The following is a 25,131-nucleotide window of genomic DNA, read 5'->3' on the forward strand; positions in this document are numbered from 1 at the left end:
TTGTGTAAATGGTTATTTCAACAATGAACTAGAGTAAAACATAATTTTATAATTAGATTTAGAAGTTAATGCAAAAAATGCCTTATTGTGCAATTTACATGTTTGCATACAATTTGTTATTTCAGTGTTGATTATTATAGAGTCGTGACTTCAAAACTGAGGTATGTACCGAACCGTCAGTTTTGTGTACCATTACACCCCTAGTAAATATATAAACCATTCCTGTCAACACTGAATGCAAAAAACTATATAAAACATACTACTTCCATGATTGAGTCTTATTTGAATGGGAAGTCAATGCTAAACAAATAAAACCATAACACAGAACTAAAATATATATCAGTAACTTCAGAGCTGGTTTGAGTTCGCTCTGTTCAACACACTTGCACAGCACTCACCTCTACAGGAAACAGGGCCTCACAATGTGGCCAAGCACTCTACTACTACAAACACTCATTCTCTCTCTCTCTTTCTCACACACACACACACACACACACACACACACACGGCTGTGAGGCAAGTAGACAGTGTTTTAGTGAACCCAACCCAACTGACTTTCCACTGATGTTCACTTTCCGCTCACTTCACTGGACAAAACACACACACACACACACACACACACACACACACACACACACACACACACCAGAACAGTATGCATTCAACTCAAGTTTTGGATCTGTACCTCTCAACATGTTACTAAATTGTTTTCCATTCCTCATAAACACACTCATTTGTATCATTCAGCACCTTAGACTGAAGGATGTGAGTTTTCCATCTTTAACTCAACTCATCTCAATCTTCAACAGCAGCGATTCAAAACTTTCCCTCTTTGTCTCTAAAGGAATGTTCCATGTTCACTACAACTTAAGCGTTCGTGGAATAACGCCCATTACCAGAAAGAATTATTTTGAGTTTTTGCTTGCAAAAAAACGCAAAAATCATGGTTGCAGCAACGTACATGAGTGGGAGTACACCGGACAGTGCAATAAACATTAAAATACCATTTACCAAAACCATGAGCACAAGATTTACAGTACTACACTACATTAATTTCACAATATAATGTAAGTAGTAACAGATCTTTTCTTCTATATTGTGATGTACATACACGTGTGACATATTTTCAAAAATAAAGAAAATGCAGTCGATGGTAAGAAATGAACAGGTTTAAGCGGACTAAATGATTAGATTTTTTGTTAACACTTTAATTTAGGGTCTTTTAACTAGTTGCTTATTAGCATGCATGTTACTAGAATATTGGCTATTTATTAGTACTTACTAAGCACATATTAATGCCTTATTCTACATGACCTTATTCTACATTCTTAATCCTACCCAATACCTAAACTTACCAACTACCTTACTAACTATTAATAAGCAGTAAATTAGGAGTTTATTGAGGAAAAAGTCGTAGTTAATAATTAACATGTGTTCCCTATACTAAAGTGTTACCAATTTATTTAACTGGAAGATCGAGTTATGATATTTTGATTAAAAATAACAAGGTCAAAAACAGAAAGTTATGCACAAATGAAACGTCCACAATAAGATCTATAACACATGCATTTAGAAAATAGGACGAATTTCCATTTCATGCCATTACTCATAAGACTACCATGATAAAATCACTTACTAACCTTTCCTGTGTCAAGTTATCTGGTAAATCTGATAACTTTTGCACAATATCCGGGCAAGAATACAAGAAAATGACTTTTCAGACAGAAAGTAACCCAAACACATCCATTACGTGAGTGAGGTACAATACAACTGAATATACAATATATAAGTCAAACTTATTTAGCAGTTACACCATGAATGATGTTGATAGATTGTACATAACTATTGTATCGACACTTCTTTATTCATCAGAAATAACTGTGATTGGCTGCGTCTGAAATCGCATACCCTCGAGTAGGTGCTTATTTTGAATAAGTAATTACATGACCGCTAAAAAAGTATGTTCTATATAGTATGAATGTGTGTAGTATGAATGTAATCAGGACACACAACATTCGCCATGTTGTCTTTATCATGTGACCTACCAGCGTCAGTTGCATCACTCACAAACCCTCTCCCGTGGCCTCATGGGATAGTAAAATATCGATCGGATGCACACACTTCAGAATCTCGCCAGAAGTAGTAGGTCATCCGGGTACTTTTTGCCTACTCTTTTATGAGTACTGTTAATTCGGACACACTTTGTTTTTTCACATACTGTTTTTTGCCTACTATATAGGAGGGAAGTATGTGATTTCGGATACAGCCATTGTCTCTCTCACCTTCACTTTCTTCCAGCGGGCAAGCCACTCCTCTTTCTCCCTGCGGCTGATGTGATAAGGATCTCCGGCCTGGAAGGTCTCTCTTTGTACGGGCCGTCTCCTCAGACTGATGTCCCAGCCCTGCCGGCCCCTCAGACGGCCCCCTTCGCTCTACAAGTCAAGTCAAGTCAACCTTAATTTATATAGCACTTTATACAAGTAATAAACAGGAAAATAACAGAATCAGTGATGCAAACTTCATCAGATATGAGACAAATTCAAATTCTGCTGCAAAGCAGCTGTAAAAAAGACAATATTGTCGTTCTTCAGCTCAAGTCAGTTCAGTGTTGATTCAGTTCAATAACTGTGTAAAGTTCATCAATTTTGAAACAAGTTCAATTCAGCTATAAGCAGCTCTACAGAAGAGAATTGATCACTTTATATGATGAACAGATATTCTCATATAAACATTCAGCTTTTATTCACATATAAACATTGATCAGCGAACATAAACAGAAGCTCAACTGAAACTGCTAGACACATGAGAACAAACCTTTTCCGGAAGCTCAAATGTGCTGAGTAACACACGAAAACGAACCTCATTGGTTCTTGAGGAAGCTCAAACATGCTGCGTAACACAAGAATGAACCTCATTGGTTCTTGAGAAGCTCAAACGTGCTTCGTAACACACGAGAATGAACCTCATTGGTTCTTGAGAAGCTCAAACGTGCTGCGTAACACGAGAACGAACCTCACTGGTTCTTGAGAAGCTCAAATGTGCTGCGTAACACACGAGAATGAACCTCATTGGTTCTTGAGAAGCTCAAACGTGCTGCGTAACACGAGAATGAACCTCATTGGTTCTTACGGAAGCTCAAATGTGCTGTGTAACACACGAGAATGAACCTCATTGGTTCTTGAGAAGCTCAAACGTGCTGCGTAACACGAGAATGAACCTCACTGGTTCTTGAGAAGCTCAAATGTGCTGCGTAACACACGAGAATGAACCTCATTGGTTCTTGAGAAGCTCAAACGTGCTGCGTAACACGAGAATGAACCTCACTGGTTCTTGAGAAGCTCAAATGTGCTGCGTAACACACGAGAATGAACCTCATTGGTTCTTGAGAAGCTCAAACGTGCTGCGTAACACGAGAATGAACCTCATTGGTTCTTACGGAAGCTCAAATGTGCTGTGTAACACACGAGAATGAACCTCATTGGTTCTTGAGAAGCTCAAACGTGCTGCGTAACACGAGAATGAACCTCATTGGTTCTTACGGAAGCTCAAACGTGCTTCGTAACACACGAGAATGAACCTCATTGGTTCTTGAGAAGCTCAAACATGCTGCGTAACACACGAGAATGAACCTCATTGGTTCTTACGGAAGCTCAAACGTGCTGCGTAACACGAGAACGAACCTCATTGGTTCTTGAGAAGCTCAAATGTGCTGTGTAACACACGAGAATGAACTTCATTGGTTCTTGAGAAGCTCAAACGTGCTGCGTAACACACGAGAATGAACCTCATTGGTTCTTACGGAAGCTCAAACATGCTGCGTAACTTGAGAATGAACCTCATTGGTTCTTGCTGAAGCTCAAACGTGCTGCGTAACACAAGAACGAACCTCATTGGTTCTTGAGAAGCTCAAACGTGCTGCGTAACACAGGAGAATGAACCTCATTGGTTCCTGAGAAGCTCAAACATGTTGCGTAACACACGAGAATGAACCTCATTGGTTCTTGCGGAAACTCAAACATGATGCGTAACACACAAGAATGAACCTCATTTGTTCTTGCGGAAGCTCAAACGTGCTGCGTAACACGAGAACGAACCTCATTGGTTCTTGCAGAAGCTCAAACGTGCTTTCAGCTACTGACCTAGCATCAGTGTGGAAGGACCTGAAAACCATTAAAAGCTACAAAACCCCATCCCCCAGCACTGTGGAGAACCAACATTTGGCCAACGATCTGAATACATTTTATTGCAGGTTTGAAAGGCCTGGTCTCACACCCCACACCCGCTCTGACCGGCTCACCACACAGCCATCAACACCCTCACCCCCCTCCTGCTTCTCAACGTGCACTTCAGATCAGTGAGAGGGATGTATGCAGAGTCTTAAGGAAACAGAAGATAAGGAAAGCCAAAGGCCCAGACAGTGTTTCACCAGCCTGTCTCAAAGCCTGTGCTGTCCAGCTGTCATCCATCTTCACGCTGATCTTTAACAGATCACTGGAGCTGTGTGAAGTCCCCTCCTGCTTCAAACGCTCCACCATCATCCCTGTACCCAAGAAACCGAAAATCACAGGACTAAATGACTACAGACCTGTTGCTTTGACGTCTGTGGTCATGAAGTAATTCGAGAGACTGGTGCTGGCCTACCTGAAGGACATCACTGGACCCCTGCAGTTTGCTTATCGAGCAAACAGGTCTGTGGATGATGCAGTCAATATGGGACTGCATTATATCCTACAACATCTAGACAAACCAGGGACATATGCAAGGATCCTGTTTGTGGACTTCAGCTCGGCTTTCAACACCAAATCCCGGATACCCTCCTGAATAAACTGACCCAGCTCTCTGTACCTACCTCCATCTGTCAGTGGATCACCAGCTTCCTGACAGACAGGCAACAGCTAGTGAGGCTGGGAAAACTCACATCCAGGACCCTCACCATCAGCAATGGAGCTCCTCAGGGATGCATGCTCTCCCCACTGCTCTTCTCCCTCTACACAAATGACTGCACATCTAAAGACCCCTCTGTCAAGCTCCTGAAGTTCGCAGATGACACCACAGTCATCGGCCTCATCCGGGACAGAGACGAGTCTGCTTACAGACTGGAGGTTGAACAGCTGGCTGTCTGGTGCAGTCACAACAACCTGGAGCTGAACACGCTTAAAACAGTGGAGATGATAGTGGACTTCAGGAGAAACCCCCCTGCACTCCCCCCACTCAGCATCATGAACAGCACTGTGGAGGCAGTGGAGTCATTCAGGGTCCTGGGCACCACCATCTCTCAGGACCTGAAGTGGGACAATCACATTGAAAAAGGTGCTGCTGCCACAGTTTTACTCAGCTGTTATTGAGTCAGTTCTGTGCACTTCTATAACTGTTTGGTTTGGGTCAGCCTGCAAATCAGACATAAGAAGACTGCAACGGACTGTTAGGACAGCTGAAAGGATAATTGGTGTGCACCCGCCCAACCTTCAGGACTTGTACAACCCTAGAGTGAAGAAACAGGCAGGTAACATCGTCACAGACCCCTCTCACCCTGGACACAACCTGTCTGCACTTCTGCCGTCAGGTAGACGTTACAGATCGCTGTGCACTAAGACATCTAGGCATAAAAACAGTTTTTTTCCTCCATGCTATCTCCAGCTAAACAGCTAACATAGCAATTACCCCTGTTTTTAGTATTCACTTTTAGTACTTAAGATAAAAATTAGTTGTGTAAATACTAGGGATGCACCGATACCGATACTAGTATCAGTATCTGGCCCGATACCAAACTCATGTACTTGTACTCGTACTCGTAAAAATACCCCCAATACCAAAGACCGATACCTCACGTGACGTGACTGACAGAATTGTCCGTGCACAGAGACACCGGCGGCAGCAGCAGAAACAATGTCAGCCTCAGGGGTGTGGAAACACTTCAAAATTAATGATGACAACACACACATTGCGAACTGCATGCTTTCAATCACAATTCGTTATCGATTAGTGAAGGCGGGATAGGCGGAATCGCACTGAATGACACAGACCAGAAGCGCTCTCTCTTTCTTGCGCGCGATCCCATTTCTCTCAGACAGCGTGCGATCAGTTCTCCTCGCGCCTGAATGGTCAAATGCACACATAGTTGTCAAAATGCCCATCGTGTGGAGTATCTCACGTAAATACAGTCGGTTATGGCTTAAGTGGACGTAAACATTTGGGTGAAAACAGGATATGTGTCAGAATCCATGGATTCGGTCTTAAAGGGACCGTAGCCTATATTTGTCATAAATGTTAATAAAACAACGAAATCTGTTAAATAAATGTATACATGGTAAATAAACCTACTGTATCTGAAAAACAAGTTTATTTAATTTGTATCTCTATAGTATTTGTTGTATTGTTTGTAATTTGTTTGTAAATTTCTTTTTATATAACAATTATATATATTGGTAATTATGCCCTTTGAAGGTTATTGCACACTATGAAATTTTTGTTCTTTATGTTTGTGACAAGCACATAAAAATTATTACTTTTTTCATTAGAGTAATAATAAAGAATCTGTCCTACATTCATTAGTCTCACTGTGTTGTGCTTGGAAAAGTACAAGATCACCAAAAAAAAAAAAAAAAAAAAAAGAGAGAGAAATTAATAAATGTATAGGCATTGGTATTGGCGAGTACTAGAAAAAAAGTATCTGTACTCGTACTCGGTCCTTAAAAAATGGTATCGGTGCATCCCTAGTTTCTTAGTTTTACTTATTTAAATGTTCTTTCTGTTCTCATGTCATATGTATGTGAGCTCCTGAAGAAAACCACAACAAATTCCTTGTGTGTTTGTGCACACCTGGCGAATAAAGCTCATTCTGATTCTGATAGTGTCAGTGCAGTCAAATCAATAATATTACTGAATATTAACCCAAGACAAACACAACTCTCTTATACCTACAGTTTTAAGGGAATACACACATTGTGAATGACAGACTCAAATAGCTCCTGCTTTAATGAGAATTGCATGTTTTTGGTGGCGTCCTGTAGGTTTTAGGGCCCTGACATGCTAATAAAACTCATTTGATGCATAAGAAATTGACTTTCACAAACTCTTGATTTGCAACGTGTAGGCGTCTTTATTTACTCTGCGCACATTTGTGAAGTGTTGTATGTACATAGCCCTAATAAAACATATGTTCAACAGCCTGTAAACTCATTTCAGTGGCGTGTTACCACTTACAGCTGCCATTCGGGCCAAGTTACAGCTTTACACATTCATGTCTCTCACATAAACAGCCTGGAGCGTTCCACCAGTCCATTCTCATGCTCTTGGTGAACATGCCGTCTATTTCCTGTGATCTACGTCGAGCAAGAGCAGATTAATCAATCACAGATGGTCAGCTCTCTGTGATGTATTAACTAGACCTGTCTGAACCACCCGACTGGGTCCAGATAACCAGCTAGTTTAAGTTTAACCAGTTTTCCAAGCAACTCTCATGGATTCTGTGTAGTCCTGGGTAATAAAACCGAAACTGTGTTATGGCTTTGTGTGATTTTAAAATGAATTAAACATATACTGTATTTGCGCTGCATGTTTCAAAGTGAAGCATGGCACTGTGTTCTTTTACACACAAGCAGCTCATGCTCATCCGGGGTTTCAGTATCTCCGTTCGATAAGTTTGTGTTTGGGTTTGCCAACCACCTTACAAACTTGTATTGAGAAGCGCAGTAAAATCATTATCAACAAAAGAGAAGCTTTAAAGTCCCCCTGTGGTGAAAATCAAGTTTTTAATGTTGTCTATGTGGTGTTTGTAATATGCTTTAAGACAAACCATGCAAAATTGCAAATTCATAAGTCAACACCATTGCTGAGTATTTTCTCCTTAAAACTGCAGTGATCTAAAGACAGTTTCAAAGACGCGGTTTGAAAACGCTGGTGTTTCTTACGTCACGTCACAAACTACCTTGTAACCAATCACATCAACTTGCCGGCGGGCTTTAGCATATCATTAACTATGATAAGCTTCATAAGCTCTGAAGCAAGGGAGTTGTGTAACATTAGCAACACATTATTAGCTGTTTGATAATGTAGTCAAGCAAAAGGCTAATCATATTAATTGACCCTTCGCAAGGAGATTTATTGACAGGCGATCTAACCAATCATACCGCCGAATCCGCCATTATGTCCGACAAAGCAGTCAGGGGAGTTAGTAGATTACGTCGGTGGACTTGAACCTGAAAAATGGTGTGTATTGACGTCTTTCCTCGGTTGAAACAACATTTTTTCTGATGTTCTTTCATGTTTATTTGAGACTATAAATTAACTAGTAGGAAGAGATGATCTGTTCACGAGCTGCTTGAACTGAGGTGCTACAGCGATCTGTCACGACACATTAAAGAGCCACAAAATGGTATTATTGTTTAAATTTCTTTAAAAATTACAATATTTGAAATTTGAGAGTTTGTTTCATATCGAAAGTAACCTTCTCTGCCTTGTCTGTCGACACGCTGTCAGTGTCCTCTTAGCTCCGAGATGTATCTTTTTCACTGCGTGAGAACATGATGTGTGGCGAGAGAGCGGCATGGCTTGTCGGACATAACAACAGTAACTAAAGGGTCGGGTCTTTGCGAACGGTCAATTACTGTGTCCGACGTTGTAAAAAGCGATACCATTGTGCAGCATTTACCTCAGTAAGTTGACCGAGTGGATCTCTGAGCTTGTGCGAGTGAGTGGAGGTGGGGCTAATTTGCATATTCATAGATTTGCATATACTAAATGAAGCAAAGGTGTAGAGTTACATTCATGTTAAATGTTTAATGTTTGAAAGCATTTTTATTTTTTTATTTTACAGTTGTACTGTAAAATTAAGTTATTATTATTATTATAATTTTTGGTTAAATACTTAAATATTTTTATTTTACAATTAAATATTACAGTATAATAGTAATAACTCTTATTTTGTTAAATATTTTAATTTATTTATTATTATTATTATTTAGTCATATTGATATATAAATCACAAATCTTTGTCAAAATTATGCACTCCTACAAACAAGTAGAGCAAACCTTGAGCTACTAAAATAAAAAAAATAAAAAACAAATGCATTTTAAACCAGAATCACAATTTTTATAAGATAAATTGCAATAAGATTTTTTCCCCACATCATGCAGCCCTAGTCATATGTAACGTTAGTCATGAAATGTAGAAAATGTGATTCTCAAATTGTATTACGTTCTTTATTTGACTATGTTTTATTGTGTTTTGTTCATGTTTCTCACCTCTGCTCTGCTGGTGTCGCTGCTGGTGTCGTCCTCCTCCACGTCTGAAAGACAAATACAGAGGTCATTTAAAGGAAAACAAGGCTAAAAAGAAAAAAAACGTGGCTGATGCACTCCTGCGTTAATGTGGCAGTACTCAAGGGGGCGATATAGTTACTTGTGCCATTGCTTTTATCGCATTTTAATTGTATTTTATGACACATTTCGGAAAGAAAGCACATTTGAAATCAATCAGACTGAACAAGAAACGAGTGACTCACGTCGCTCCGGGTGCTCGAGTTTCCGTCGGCCTCGTTTCTTCCGTGGAGTGGAGGGGGCAGAGTCTTCGTCTGCTCCGGGGGGCGTGTCTGTGCTGTTCCTGTGGGTGGAGTCAGGGGAGGAGTCGTTCCGCTCCAGACTGTCTGCTTCACCGTTACACCCCGCCTGCTTTATACAGGCCACACCCTCTATTACACGCCCACAACTATCCAACTATCAAGAGAGAGAGATACAATGAGGGAGCAAATCACTTAAATGTCAGTGCTGGATGAGATGTGTGTGTCATAGAGGGAAAGGGAGTAATTAGGTAGGTGTACATGCAGCAGGGACTGTCCCTAATTTTATAATAACAGCGACATGCAGTCTAGTAGGATGAGTATCATTAAGTTGAACCATCCTTCCTATAAATCGGAGTGTTTCACAGAACAATTGCAATTTACAACCGCAATATATTTCTGTTTTCATTTCTTATAATTAGCATTAAAACTATTATTTATTTATTAGGCCTATTATTAATATTACAATTAATGTAATCAGGGTTTTTTTTTTACAGAACAACTGTAATTTACGAAAGTAATATATTTCTGTTTTCATTTCTTATAATTAACATTAAAACTGATATTTATTTATTTATTTATTATTTGGCCTATTATTATTATTGCATTTAATTCAACGATTTTTACAGAAGAATTGCAATCTACAACAGTAATATATTCTGTTTTCATTTATTATAATTAGCATTAAAACTTATATTTATTTATTAGGCCTGTTATTATTACAATTTAATTCAATCAGTTTTTTTTACCGAACATTTGTAATTTACAACAGTAATATATTATTTCTGTTTTCATTATTATAATTAGCATTAAAACTAATATTTATTTATTTATTTATTTATTTACTTGTTAGTTAGTTAGTTAGATGGTTAGGCCTATTATTATTATTCCATTTAATTCAATCAGGGTTTTTATAGAACAATTGAAATTTACAACAGTAATATATTTCTGTTTTCGCATTAAAACTAATGATATTTATTTATTTATTATTATCTGATTTTGATTCCCAAAACACCAGTGAGACCATTAACCAACATCAGAGAATCGCGCAAATGTGTTGTTAATTTACTGAAACATTAACTTAAGATATCAGGGGGACTTCAAGTAAATATTTTATGTCTGAGGGGTTTGGATGACAAAAACGTCTGGGAACCCTTTCTATAAATGAACATATTGAAAGTCTCTTCTTTTTCTATCTTTTCAGCAGTTTTTACATCTGTTATAGTCTTGAAACATGACATTTCGAGTATTGTTGGCTTGTGTGTCATACACAAATTGCTTGTGGTTTTCCTCATTTTGTTGCTTCAGATAAAAGCACCAGCAAAATGTAAATCTGCATAGACACATGGCATAAAACACACATCGAGGCGCAGTGACACAGCAGCTAGCACATTAGTGCTAATGGTGTCATGGATCAGCTAAAGATCACAGTTTACAGTTCTTTCTGTATTGCATATTAAAGATGTATTGCAAATGCTTTATAACCATTTACCTCTTTATAAACAGTTAGTAAACATTATGCTTTTTCCGAATATTACCTTTCATGCAATGTGTAATGTAGCTGTTTGTGAATGTAAAAGGTCTGCATAGTTTTAAAGATCAAAGTGCACGACAAATAAAGTTATTGAAAGAATCCATTCTAAACTGCTGAAACGAGTCGTCAGTAATTCCAGTCTCACTTCCTGTCATATGCCTACGTAACAATGTAAGAAATTTGCATAATGCCATTCTATGGTTTTCTACGGAAGCCCGTTTCCGCCACTAAATAAAAAAATAAAAACAGTAATTGTGACTTTTTATCTCACAATTCTGACTTTTTTTCTGACTCTATAAAGTCACAATTCTGAGATATAAACTCACAATTGTGAGAAAAAAGTCAGAATTTATATCTCGCAACTCTGAAAAAAAAACCAGTCAGAATTCTGAGATAAAAAGTAGCAATTACTGTTTTAATTTTTTTATTTAGTGGCAGAAACAGGCTTCCATAGTTTTCACTGGCTGCCCGCAAATGTCTACTTTGGCCCTCAAACACTGTAGCTGAGACTGGAAGAGTTTGGCTCGTGTTGTCGACATGTCGAGAATACACTGTTTTCTGTGCTGCGAATCTACTTTGCTAGGATTTGACACTGGAATTGATATGGAAAAACCGATGGCATCAATCGAATAACTGCGTATCAAGCGCAGAGGAAGTCTCTGGAGCTGAAATTCACTTATGGTAATGGCCGTTTTGTTTACGACACGCGCTGTAAGCGGTAGACCAATCACAACAGACTGAACCATCTGACCAATCAGAGCAGAGTAGGCTCTAGGAAAGGACGGGTTTAGAGAGACTGAATCTTCGAACTAAAAGTTTTCAGACTCTTTGAGAAATTAGGTGATGTGCAATGTATATTATAAGAAAAATAAAGTGTTTTTGACCTTGGGTGCATGTAAAACTATTGCAGGAGATCACTAAAACAAAATTAGGAGCCTTGAAAATAGTATAATACGGGCCCTTATTAACATGCCAGTAGTGATTTCTGAGTGAAACAGAATTTTCAATGAGGCAAAATATTATTTTCTCTATCAGGAATTCATCTGATGTTGTATCATTTCTGTAATCTCCATCACATTAATGTTATCTGACATTAAATTTACAGCATTCACTATTTCAAAAGGCTGTTTATCATCTAAAAATTAACTTGACATAACAATATTTTCAAGCATGGACTAGGTGACATCAGACGAAAAGGTTTTTTCAGAGGTGAAGTTAACATATTTTGATAAATGCTTTAAGAAAATAAACAAGGTCATGCTTGATTTCACATTGACATTATCATCCATCAATGACGAAAATAAGCAGGAAATCAATAAAATGTTTGGCAGCTGCTGGGACGTCCTGCAGCGTAACGCTGTCTGCTAACTTTATGATGAACAATAAAAGTCTCTTTGGTTCAGTATGACGAGGGCTGGTGTGAGTTTTACTGCTGTCTGTGAGTTAATAGATGCCAAACACACTCGCACACACATATGAATCAGTGCAGTCACACACACATTAGTGGTTTAATTAGAGTGATTGGCGACACTCTTTGACAGCTGCTGATGCCTTTAATCAACAGGTGAGAAACTCTATAAACCTGCAGGTGTTTCAAACCCAAGCACACACACTTTCTTCACTCATTCTCTTTAAATGAAGAAATATACTCTGAAGTATGTGAATGCACATGCGTCTAGCCACGCAAGCTCAATCTCATGCATCCAAACTGTGTTGAAACACAAATTGCCTTCATTCAAATGCATTAATTGTGCTTGCGTACTTGTGTGAAGGTTCTGGCCTATATCCAAACATATTACACCAGACCTACATGGACGTTGCAAGATTGAGGAGATGAAATGGATCAAACAGTTTGGCGGAGCAACTGTACATTAAAGAGGATAGCGAGGCCTGAGGCGAAGGAGTGTGTTCAACATTCATCTACTGAATAAACACTCCAATTCCCACAAGACTTCTGAGCGTTTAGATGAAGACACGGCTGTGATGATTTTATTACACATCTGTAGACAATTTTGTAGCCTTTTTTCTCGTACTTTCACAACTTGAAAGTGATAATGCACCACCAGTCCATTGATATGATAAATGTGTTTACATATTATAGAATAGTACCTGCATAATAGTATATGCAGTGCAATGTAAAAGATGAAAAACACTAACACGCAAATATCACCTGTGAGAATTTCTCACATTGGAGAGTAATACATGGAAAATATTTAGTGAAACATAACAAATCTGTTGATGCCACTAAATGAAAGAAAAGTTGAAGATACAATATTTGATATACAGTAGTGCTAATATGTCATGCATGCCAGATAGGGCTGGGTGATAAACAGTATCATATCGAGATTGAGGTAAAATTTATGCTGATAACGATGATAAGCTCTGGACATTTTTACTCAATATGGATTAATCTAACAGCCTATTGCACCGCAGAAATAAAAGCAACAGCCAGTCACTGCATGTCGCTAATAAGTGCTTTCTGTGTGAATGAACGACGTGTTTTCATCTGACACACAAACTCACACACGACACTTTCAGCGTCTGCCGTCGAATTTTATCTCCAGAGCTGCTTTAAGAGTCACTTCACAAGTTTTTTTACCATTTCATTTGCGAAAAACTATCATCAAATACACGCTGAAACTAAAACTGAAAGATCTTCACAATAAACCGTCAAAATAAAAGTTCGGTTTAACTTTAAGAAATTATGACAGAAATATATCACTACTGTATACTAAAATGTACTTCTCAAAGTAATAATAATAATAGTATTTCTAAGGAATTTCATACAATAAAGATAATTTTTCATCCATGTTTTAAACTTATACAGTTCTTTTGTACAATGCAATGTTTTGTTGTAAATTAATTGTTATATTTTCATTTGATTACATTTTAAAAGCTTGATTAAATTGTTAGAAGTTTATATAAACTTGTATTAAATCATAAAACACAGAATCCCCCCAAAAATAAAATGGAAAACACAGAATTCAGGGAAAAATAAAATGGATTTCATAAGGCCCTAAATTAAAAGATAGCAACTCTGTGGAGTTTAATTGTGAACAAACAAGTTTACATTCATTCTCAAGATCTAACAAATATGTGGAAAGCATTTCCTTCCCAATTAACGGTAAATTAATATTGTGATAAATATCGATATGGATATATTGTGATAATATTTTTGGTCATATCACCCAGTCGTAATGCCAGATTTTTTGTTACTAAATTCATATGTTTACACAATTGTTTTTGCTTACAAATATACATATAAAAGTATACATAATGTATATATAAGTATACATATGTATTCATATATAATTTTATATTTATAGGCAAAAATAATTTTACAGATATATATATATTAGGGGTGGGAATCTTTAGTCACCTCACGATCCTATCCGATTCCAGTTCTGGGAGTCACGATCCAATTCCAAAACGATTCTTGATCTACTTTTTTTTCTTATTAATTAATTAGTTTACCGACTTAACCTTAAAATCCTTACATTTACATATACTTACATAAGTAATTATAAGTAGGCCTACTTTTTAAAATAATTACAAATTGAAAAAAATGTATTAAAACAATTGTATGTTAACAATTTTAAACTAATATAACTTCAAAACATACAAGCAAGTAGCAAATAATAAAGAGGAGCAACGAAACATATTACAAACAATAAACAAAGAGTGCTTTCAGTATTTAAGAATGTTTTCTTTCTCAGGTTTACTGTCGTTTGATTGTTACATCACAGACAGCAGGAGATCTAATAAGCTGCATTCACGCATGGATCTCTTTTGAAATATAATAAGTAATGCGGTTTGTTCTGTCCATTTAATCCTTTAAGACAAAACTTGCTGCGTTTACATTGATCTTGCGTCATAAAACCATTTTGAGACGCAAGTACATTAAATGCACGAGCACTCTTCACAAACAAAACGTCAGCATTTGAAATCGAATGCAGCCTTCTGTAAGTGGATTTCATATTTTAAATGTATAAGTCCACTGCATTCCAAAAACCACATGAATGTCACTGTAATTCGCTTCAACCTTTCTGAACTTTATGAAAGATTATTTTACGGAAAGTTCGAGTAGTGTATCTGTGTGTGGAATTGGAAGCAAGCAGAATCCGGGTGTTTCTAAAGCACATGCATCGTCATCACGCATTTGAATAAAAACTAAGCTTAGAATCGATTCTAAAATTCTCAGAATCAATCCAGAATCGTTGGAGAGAGAATCGTGATGCATCGATGGATCGTTTTTTTCTCCCACCCCTAATATATATATATACACTCCTGAACAAAATCGGGGGAAACATTACAAGTATTCACATTTCGCGCTGCTGGATCATAACCAGTTTGTAAGTACTGCTTCAAAATGCCAAAAGAAGAAACAGGAGCAAGAGACAAAAAATAGAGAGAAAAATTTACTGAAAACTGTATTTAAACGCAAACAGGCTGTTCATCAGCTGATCAAAAGTTTAAGATCACAGCCCAAAAAAAAACCCACAACAGAACTAAAAGTGTCAAAAAAGCCCCACTGTTCTTGTTGATCACTTCAAACACTTGTTTCGGCATGCTTAATGCGACTGTTTCCAGGAGGCTGGTGGGAAGTGGTGAAGATGGCTTCACGAAGGGCATCCACGGTCTGGAACTGACCTGTTTTTGTAAACTTCTCTGGCCATCCATCCCCAAACTTTCTCAATGGGATTTAGATCAGGGGAACATGCAGGATGATCAAAAAGAGCGACGTTATTCTCCTGGAAGAAGTCCTTCGTCAGGCGGGTGTTGTGAACTGCAGCGTTGTCCTGTTAAAAGACCCAGTCATTACCGCTCAGACGAGGGCCCTCAGTCAAGAGGGATGCCCACTGCAACATGTCCACATAGCCAGCCGCCGGTGGATGACCCTGCACAACCTGAAGCTCTATTTTCCCATTGAAGGAAAAAGCACACCAGATCATGATGGAGCCTCCTCCACTGTGTCACCTACAGTAGAAAACATCTCCAGTGGGATCTCCTTGTCATGCCAGTAATGTTGGAAGCCATCAGGACCGTCTAGGTTAAATTTTTTCTCGTCACCTTTCAATGTCCCATGTTTGGTGCTCCCTTGCAAACTGCAAACGGGCAAGTCTGTGGTGTGGGAGGAGACATGGCCTTTGAAGATGTTTTTTGTTCTTTAAGCCCTTCTCTCGCAGATGCCGTCTTATGGTTATTGGACTGCAGTCAGCATCAGTAAGGGCCTTAATTTGGGACAAGGATCAGCCTGTGTCTTCACGGACAGCCCGTAGGATCCTCCAGCTCAGTGCAGGTGAAATTTTTGGGTCTACCACTTGACTGTTCTGTCCAATAACTCTCGGGGTCTTTTAAGAAATGTAAAATGACTGTCTCACTCGTCCAACCTCAGCAGCAATGGCGCATTGCGAGAGCCCTTGCTTGTGCAGCTTAACAATCCTGCCACATTCAACAACAGATGCCTTTGCTATCAGAAGATCATGACAGTGTGACTGCCTGAAGGACAATGACATTAAAGCCATATTTTTGTGCAGGTTTTAACTTTTTAAGGCTATGGTCTTAAACTTTTGATCAGCTGATGAACAGCCTGTTTGAGTTTAAATGCAGTTTTCAATAAATTGCCTACTCTATTTTTTGTCTCTTGATCCTGTTTCTTCTTTTGGCTTTTTTAAGCAATACTTACAACCTGGTTATGATAAAGCAGCGCGAAATGTGAATACTTGTAATGTTTCCCCCGGTCTTAAGATTTTGTTCAGGTGTGTGTATATATATATATATACACAGAGAGAGAGAGAGAGAGAGAGAGAGACATCATTTAGTAAAAACAATCTAATCTTACCTTTTTAACTAGATTTTTAGTGTATTTCACTAACAATTTAATTATAATTTTCAACTCAGGCTGTTTGATTACAATGATGCTTCTGCCTGATAAATGCAAGAAATATCAATACATATACAACTTTTATTTTAGCTGGCTCTGTTCTGGTTCAATTCCATTCAACACCCCCAAGTTCCATTTTTTTTTCTTGTTGAACATCCTGCTTCACTCGAAAATACATCACACTGCGGAAGTAACATTGACTTTAAGCATGCGCCTATATTTCAAAGGACTCTTAAAGGGACAGTTCACCAAAAAAATCCTGTCATCATGTTGTTTCACACTTGTATGACTTTTGATGTTCATCTAAAACAATTAACAAGACATCGATACAAACTTACCATCATCAGAGACCTACAGGCTAGAGTACCTCGTCTTTCTCTCACCCCTCAGATCATGTGACTACGTCTGCTGCAGTCACAATTTCCTCTTCCTGAGTAAACCTGACCTGTCTCTATGTTCTCAGTACTGCATGGCGGCTGCAAGCGTTGCAGTATCAGTCACAGGTACATACGACACGGTGGATGATAGCGATAGAGGGACTGTCCCTGACATTACTAAACTATGCTATGAGTATGTGTTTGGTTTTCGGTTTAACTTCAAAAATTTGCATCATCAACTGAAATAATTTAGTTAAAATTTAGCTGATTATTATAGTAAAAAAAATCCTGATGTGTGTCTCTGGTCGCCTCTTAGCAACAGTAATCTTTAAAATACTTAAGATAAAAGCAAGGCTTTCCATTAAAGCAATAGTTCAGCCAAGAAATGGAAATTATGTCACCATTTATTTACCGTCATGTCATTGCATACCTATATGACTTGCTTCTTCCGTGACAGACAAAAGGAGTTTAAAAGATGGCGTGATATAACCAAATCTTATTTCAGGGTAACGATATATATCACAATACAGATACTTTGGGTTATTTTATATCATTTCTGTTATTAAAAATAAGAAGCAGCAAATTACAAACAATAGGACAAATACTATATAAAAAAATATATGAATTAAACTAATTAAAGGGGTGGTTCATTGCGATTTCACTTTTTTAACTTTAGTTAGTGTGTAATGTTGCTGTTTGAGCATAAACAACATCTGCAAAGTTACAGTGCTTAAAGTTTAATGCAAACGGAGATACGGATTCTCTGTTTAAGGACTATAACAAACGGCTGGTAGGGACTACAACAAGTTTCTTCCCGGGTTGGTGACATCACTATCCCTAGAATTTACATAAACCCCGCCCCCATGAACACGCAACAAAGGGGGTGAAGCCATGTTACTGCATTACAGTACGTAAAACAAATGCAACAGCATGTCATAAAAGCAAGATCACCACATGACAAGTTAATTAAACTAAACTTTACCTGTTCTATCTTCATGCAGCATATATTCTCTGGCTCTGTAGGATCTTACAACAGTTCCCACATGAGCGATTTAAAGATTATCATGACAGAATATGCTAATCAATGACTTTAAGATAGTTAACTCCACATCAGCTACATAAATTCATCAACTAACCGTTGAGAAACGTCCTGTTGCATTCTACATGTTGTCACTTCTTCTTGAGTCTCTCCATCATTGTCCGACTCCGTTTTGAACATAAAAGGCTGAACAGTTTCTGGCATTTTCAGTGAGTCTGCGTGAGGTAATGTGAGGTGCTGCTAAGTGCTAATGCTGCGTTCCAGACGAGGTTGGACGTGGGAATATCCCAATTTAAATGTTCCACTTCAGACCTCAGTGTGTTCAAGTCATCACACGTCACGTTCACATGTTGACCATGTGAGGTCACCACAAAACAAGGAGAGCATATCGCGTTTTTGTCTAAGTTATGGCAAAAACAGAATAAAAATAACAGTCGCTTTGTAAACAGCTGACGAAAAGCAAAAACTTATGAATCATTACATAAACTTAATGTCTAATGTTTTTACATTTATGCTCATTAGAAACAGGACTTGCCGACATCTTGAAAGTGACGTCAAATGACGCGTCTCGCTGAGGTCGGGGTTGATCGATGTACCCCGACTTCAGAGGTCAAATGTCCCACTTTGAGTGGTGTTCCAGACGTTATTTTCTAGAAGGAGGTGGATCGCAGCATTTCACAAGCTCCTGAAACTCCGCCCCCTTTTGAGAGCAGCAGCTCATTTGCATTTAAAGGGAAACACAAAAACGGAGCGTTTTTGCTCACCCTCAAAAAGTGACCAATTTAACATGCTATAATAAATGATCTGTAGGGTATTTTGAGCTAAAACTTCACAGATACACTCTGGGGACATCAAAGACCTATTTTACACCTTGTAAAAGTGGCATTATACCACCCCTTTAAGTTTTTCACGTACAATAGGTTTATTTAAAGTATTAGTTCACTTCAGAATTAAAATTTCCTGATTATTTACTTACCCCCATGTCATCCAAGATGTTCATGTCTTTCTTTCTTCAGTCAAAAGGAAATTAAGGTTTTTGAGAAAAACATTCCAGTTTCAGTGCAGCTTCAAAGAGCTCTACACGATCCCAGACGAGGAATAAGGGTCTTGTCTAGCGAAATGATCAGTCTTTTTTTTTTTTTTTTAATAATAGTTTATATACTTTTTAACCACAAATGCTTGTCTTGCACTGCTCTGCGATGCGCCACGCATTACGTTGAAAGGTCACGCATTTGGCTTAATCTTTGCATGTTCACTTTGTAGACACTGGATCGGTACTTCTGCCTACGTCACGCGTGACCTTTGTAACGTAATTACGTCATGCGTGCGGATCGCAGAGCTAGTGCAAGACGAGCATTTGTGGTTAAAAAGTATATAATTTTTATTTTTTTTAGAAAATGACCGATCGTTTCGCTAGACAAGACCCTTATTTCTCGTCTGGGATCATGTAGAGCCGTTTGAAGCTGCACTGAAACTGACATTTCGACCTTCAACCCATTGAACCCCAGTGAAGTCCACTATATGGAGAAAAATCCTGGAATGTTTTTCTCAAAAACCTTAATTTCCTTTTGACTGAAGAATGAAAGACATGAACATCTTGGATGTCATGGGGGTGAGTAAATTATCAGGAAAATTTCATTCAGAAGTGAACTAATCCTTTAACATGTAGTTAGAATTAGTACAGAAATTTAATAATCAAATGTAATAGCCTTCACTGTATGGATTAAATATAAATGTATTCTTATTAAAGCTAAAAAAAGTTATTCGGACAAGAGCAGTAAGTTATTTTCTCTTTTGTTTGATTCACATTAATGACAAAGAGCAGAAGCAGGTATATAAGGCTGCTGTCACTTTAAGACCGCACTGAGGATATTTTCAGGATATTTTGCACTTACAACTCTTTTTAACATCAAGATCATCCCGCTCTTTATATTCTCATTCATGCATTTCATCACTCTGAAGTGTCAATAGTGCTATATATTTACACACCATGATATAGCAAAATCTCTAACGATAGACATTTTATGATATATATCGTCATACCGCCCAGCCCTAAGATGGTGCATTTTAAATGAAAGTGAATGGGGACAGATGCTGGTGAGATACAAAAACACACCATTGAAGCAGTTCACACAACTCAAATTTCCATACAATGGCAATTCATAGTGATAGCAATTTTCAAGCACCAAAAGGGACATAAAAAATCATCATAAAGCAGCACAAGATTATTCAAAATGGCTCATGCACTAGATGTGGTCACTATGAATTGCCATTGCACAACCTACCGTTTAAAAGTTTGAGGTTGTAAAGATTTTTTTTATGTTTTTGCAAGAAGTCTCTTCTGCTCACCAGGGCTGCATTTATTTGATCCAAAATACAGCAAAAACAGCAAAATTGTGATATATTATTACAATTTAAAATAGCGATTTTCTATTTGAATATAGTGTAAAATGTAATTTATTCCTGTGATCAAAGCTGAATTTTCAGCATCATTACTCCAGTCTTCAGTGTCACATGATCCTTCAGAAATCATTCTAATATGCTGATTTGCTGCTCAGGAAACAATTCAAGATCTGACAGCAGCTATATTGCAAAATGTAAGAATTTCATAACACTCTGTAAATTATGGCTTTAAATGGATGTTTTCAAAACCCTCAACGTGCAATAGTGAGGGGGCGTTAATACTTTTTTCTATGCAATGATGTTAGCCAATCATAACAGTGACCGAACTAGCCTTAAAGGGATAGTTCGCCCCAAAAATGAAAATTCTGTCATCATTTACTCACCCTCAAGTTGTTCCAAACCAGTAACCAAACAGCTGATGGGCACCATTTCGATACTATGAAAGTCAATAGGGTCCATCAACTGTTTGGTTACCGACATTCTTCAAAATATCTTCTTTTGTGTTCAGGAGAAGAAAGAAATTCATACAGGTTTGGAACAACTTGAGGGTGAGTAAATGATGACAGAATTTTCATTTTTGGGTGAACTATCCCTTCAAATCAACACATCATGCACACAGACACACAGGACTGAAGCTGGTATCTCATGCAGTATTTGATCAGCTGCTGATTTTTCAATCACGGCTCACAGACATTCAAATCAGCTCTCTGAATTACTGCCATACAGAAGACAAGGCAATGAACATGCTAAGCAAATCTATTATTAGTCCACAGAACACACACTGTGTTAATGTGTGTGCAGTAGTTGTGCATATGTGCACATGTACTCACTCCTGGTGCTTTGCGTTTTCGAGCGGGTCGTCCGACTCTTCGTGTTGGTGTGTCAGTCACTCTCTCTTCATGTGTGACCTCACACACTTCCTGTTCCGCCTCTGGACTCTAAAACAAACAAACACACAAACACATCAGCACTACAACAAACACACTCTTTCTTTTCTCTTTCATCAGTAACACTGGCTCAAAAACTGCACTATCCTATGAGAAGGTATTCTCTGATAAAATGTATTTTCACATAAATATTGAGTATCGGCAACAATGATGATTGCTTTAGCAAACAAACACCTAATAATAATTAAAAAATAATAACAAAAAGTAAATAAAATTAAATGCAATTAAATTAATGATATTTTACTGTATTTATTATTTTAGTGTAATTTAAAATAAGTTGGTATTTCATATAAAATTTTATACAATAAAATAAAAGAATATTATAAAAAATAAATTAATATTTTATGAATCAAAATAATATTATTTTATAAATAAAATATAATACAATTAATTAAAATGTAATAAAATAAAAAAATAACATTAAGGCCTTTGATCTATAAAATAAAATAAAAAATAATAAAATAAAATAATTTTAAGGATTTTATATTAATATTTTCAGATTCACACACACGCAGATGATCCGTCTGGACTCTCTCAGTGGGGATCCAGTCAGATGAGAGCGACAGAGAGGCAGCGGTTACTAAGGTGAAAATACTGCTTAGCAACTGTCTCCAGGAGGTCATGATGCTGCTCTCCTCAACAAAACCATGAGGTCATTTCCCTGGCAACAATCCCGGCAACCATGTGCCCACTAATGTTATTTATCCACTAGCCCTATCATCACACACAACCATGAAACCACAACACACACTAATTCGTGAACTCTCCTGTCTCTCTCATAAATCATTCTGTTGTAACCTTTGAAACAACATGAAGTTTGATCAGTCCCCACAGGTCAAGGGTCACCAGGGGAGTATTTCTACAAATGAGAGTGTGTGAAACTGCCTTAATGGATGTTAATAGTCATTAAACATTAACCTCAAGTCCATCAGAGATATGAAAACCCCAAACCATGCACCAGTAAACATGACATGAACTCTCACTGATCTGTGTTGTGTCACGTGATCTGTGTTTTTTTTGTTTTTTGTTATTTTGTAATTTTGTTGCTATAGCTTACAACACAGAGAGGCTTTATTTAAATCGTTGACCTAAATTTACACAAAAAAAAAAGTAGTAGACATTAATAAAATAAGAAGTTTAAGTTTTTCAGGTGGGTCTAACAGTAGTATTCGGGCAAGAAATACTACAGAAATGAAAGTAATCAAATGTAAAATAACACTGGATAGTCTTCATTGTAAAAATTAAACACAGATAAATGCTTATATTTAAAGTTACAAAGTTATTCAGTCTAGAGCAGCGAGTGATTTTCTCTTTGTCTTTTGTTCTTTCATTAACATGACAGACAGCAGCAGGTTTATTAGGCTGCTGTCACTTTAAGAGCTTACACAATATGCGTTTTCTCTCAACTATTTACGTTCCAAAACTGACTGTATTTACCTGAATACTTGGCAAGATGGGCATTTTGACATAACTTTCTATGTATTTGACAGTTTAAGCGGTCAAAAAAAAGTCAATTTGGTACTCGTGAGCTACTCGCGGCTTTATGCGAGCGCCACTTATATAGATCAGTGATGCGTGCGCTTTTGGTGTAAGCGCAAAACCTGCGGGAATTAGTAAAATTATGTGCAAAACGAGCACTATTCAACTGGATTACCGGAGCAAATGAGACGAGTGAGTAGGGCTGGATATTGACACACTTTTCACGATTCGATTTGATTTCTATTCACATGCTTGCGATTCGATTCAATTCCGATTCGATTCGATATCGATTATTTTGGATGTAGTATATCAGTTACAGTACATGGCAAATTTTCTAGAGGAAAAAAATCTCTCAGCTAATGCTGTAAACTACACATGGGAGTCAGCTGGTACTACTTTACTATAATAAGGAAGGTTAAAATTAACTTATATACAAACACTTAAATTTCACTCAATGATGTTTTTTTATAATAAATAAAGTTTAGAATTACATAATAACACTTCTACTCTAATTCGTTTTTTGAAATATAAACATTTAAATCGTGGCTGTCATAACTGATTTATTCAAACATGCATTAAATATTGAAGAACATTATAATGAATATGTAACGGTGCATAAATTTATCAGAATGCTGCTCTCTAGAGTTCACTTTTCTAGCTGACTAACGAGTTTATGGTCACTGAATATGGTTTTTCTGAGGTAAATGTGATGTTACGGGACATTGTTTACAAGCTGTTTTATTGACATCTTTCCACGGTTGAAACACTGATTGAGTGATTACACAAGACATGATACAGATTTCGGTAAGTTGTACTGTATCTTTTAACATACCTTCAGATGTTTATTCATGTTTATTTCGCGCTGTAACTGGTATTAAAGTGGAGGAGAGGATGTTCACATGCACTCCGTGCTGCCGCTTCTCTTTAACTGAGGCGCTAAAGCGATCTGTCACGCCACATTAAACAGCACCAAAATGGTATTTATTTTCTGAATCTCATAATAAGATGGATGTCATTTGAAATCTGAGACTTTGCTTCATATTAAAAGTAACAAAGCACAAAGATTATTGCGATTTATTGGATGGGAGGGGCGCTACATGTTCTGTTCATTCATCAACTGAAAACAGACTAGACCAATCGATTCTTGGGATTTAAGAATCAATATCGGTTTGTAAAAATGAATTAAAATCGAGAAATCGATATTTTTTACCCAGCCCTACGAGTGAGTGACAGGAGGCGGGTGTGTGTCAATTTGCCTTTGGGAGGAAGAGAGCAAGAATATAATGTAATATAATATAATATATATTGTAGAACACTTATAAGTGATGTGCTACATTGCACTTCATCTCATGAGGTACCACTGAAATACATCATAATTAACTATTGCATGATTTATCGCTGTCCTTCAGTCATTTATAATAGTATAAAAGAAAATGTGGTAGTAATTATACTAATACAATAATTATTGTGGGTTGCTTGTATTATAAGAGTACTACAGTATAAACACATGACTCAGTATTTCAGTTTTTAACAGTATAGTAGGATATTACATCAGAACATCAGAGCACCGGAGACATTTTGTGTCTGGTTTTGTCATCTCCCGATTATTTCGGTCATCAGCGGGTTATTTTAGGCCACTGCTGTTGCCAAGCAACGAGACTGGGCCGAGAACAGGAGGAAGTTCCCTGGTGTAACGAGTCTGTTGGGTCCTGCACCTCTCTCTCTCTCTCTTCCACATACTCCGCTCTCCATCTCCAGGTAGAGTATTATAGACTCACACACATATAGGCTGAAATGACTGAAGAAAATACACCTGCACACTATCCTACATTCTTAAAAATAAAGATTCCAAAAGGGGGTTTTCAAAGCGATGCCACTGAAGTACCATTCTGGGTTCCCCAAAGAACCCTT

The 25,131-nt window shown here is 37.5% G+C and overlaps 1 protein-coding gene across 9 annotated transcripts in view; it reads right to left on the reverse strand.

The window, feature by feature from the left end:
* Positions 1-25,131, reverse strand: part of dnmt3aa (DNA (cytosine-5-)-methyltransferase 3 alpha a) — a 64,060-nt gene that overhangs the window by 32,869 nt on the left and 6,060 nt on the right. For 6 of the 9 annotated variants that reach the window (XR_007926725.1, XR_007926724.1, XR_007926723.1 and 3 more), the window contains exons 3-6: positions 21,625-21,732; positions 9,504-9,714; positions 9,244-9,287; positions 2,283-2,432 (exon numbers count right to left, since the gene is read on the reverse strand). Coding sequence is in view for 6 of the 9 variants with exons in the window: in XM_051873946.1 (XP_051729906.1) it covers positions 2,283-2,432; positions 9,244-9,287; positions 9,504-9,714; positions 21,625-21,732 (513 nt within the window). In the remaining 3 variants the exon portion in view is untranslated. Of the gene's footprint in view, positions 1-2,282; positions 2,433-9,243; positions 9,288-9,503; positions 9,715-17,313; positions 17,464-21,624; positions 21,733-25,131 lie in introns of those variants that run through there. The other 3 variants (XM_051873949.1, XM_051873948.1, XM_051873950.1) reach the window with 2 other exon arrangements.

This window comes from Ctenopharyngodon idella, chromosome 20, assembly GCF_019924925.1.
Source record: "Ctenopharyngodon idella isolate HZGC_01 chromosome 20, HZGC01, whole genome shotgun sequence".
Lineage (NCBI taxonomy): Eukaryota > Metazoa > Chordata > Actinopteri > Cypriniformes > Xenocyprididae > Ctenopharyngodon > Ctenopharyngodon idella.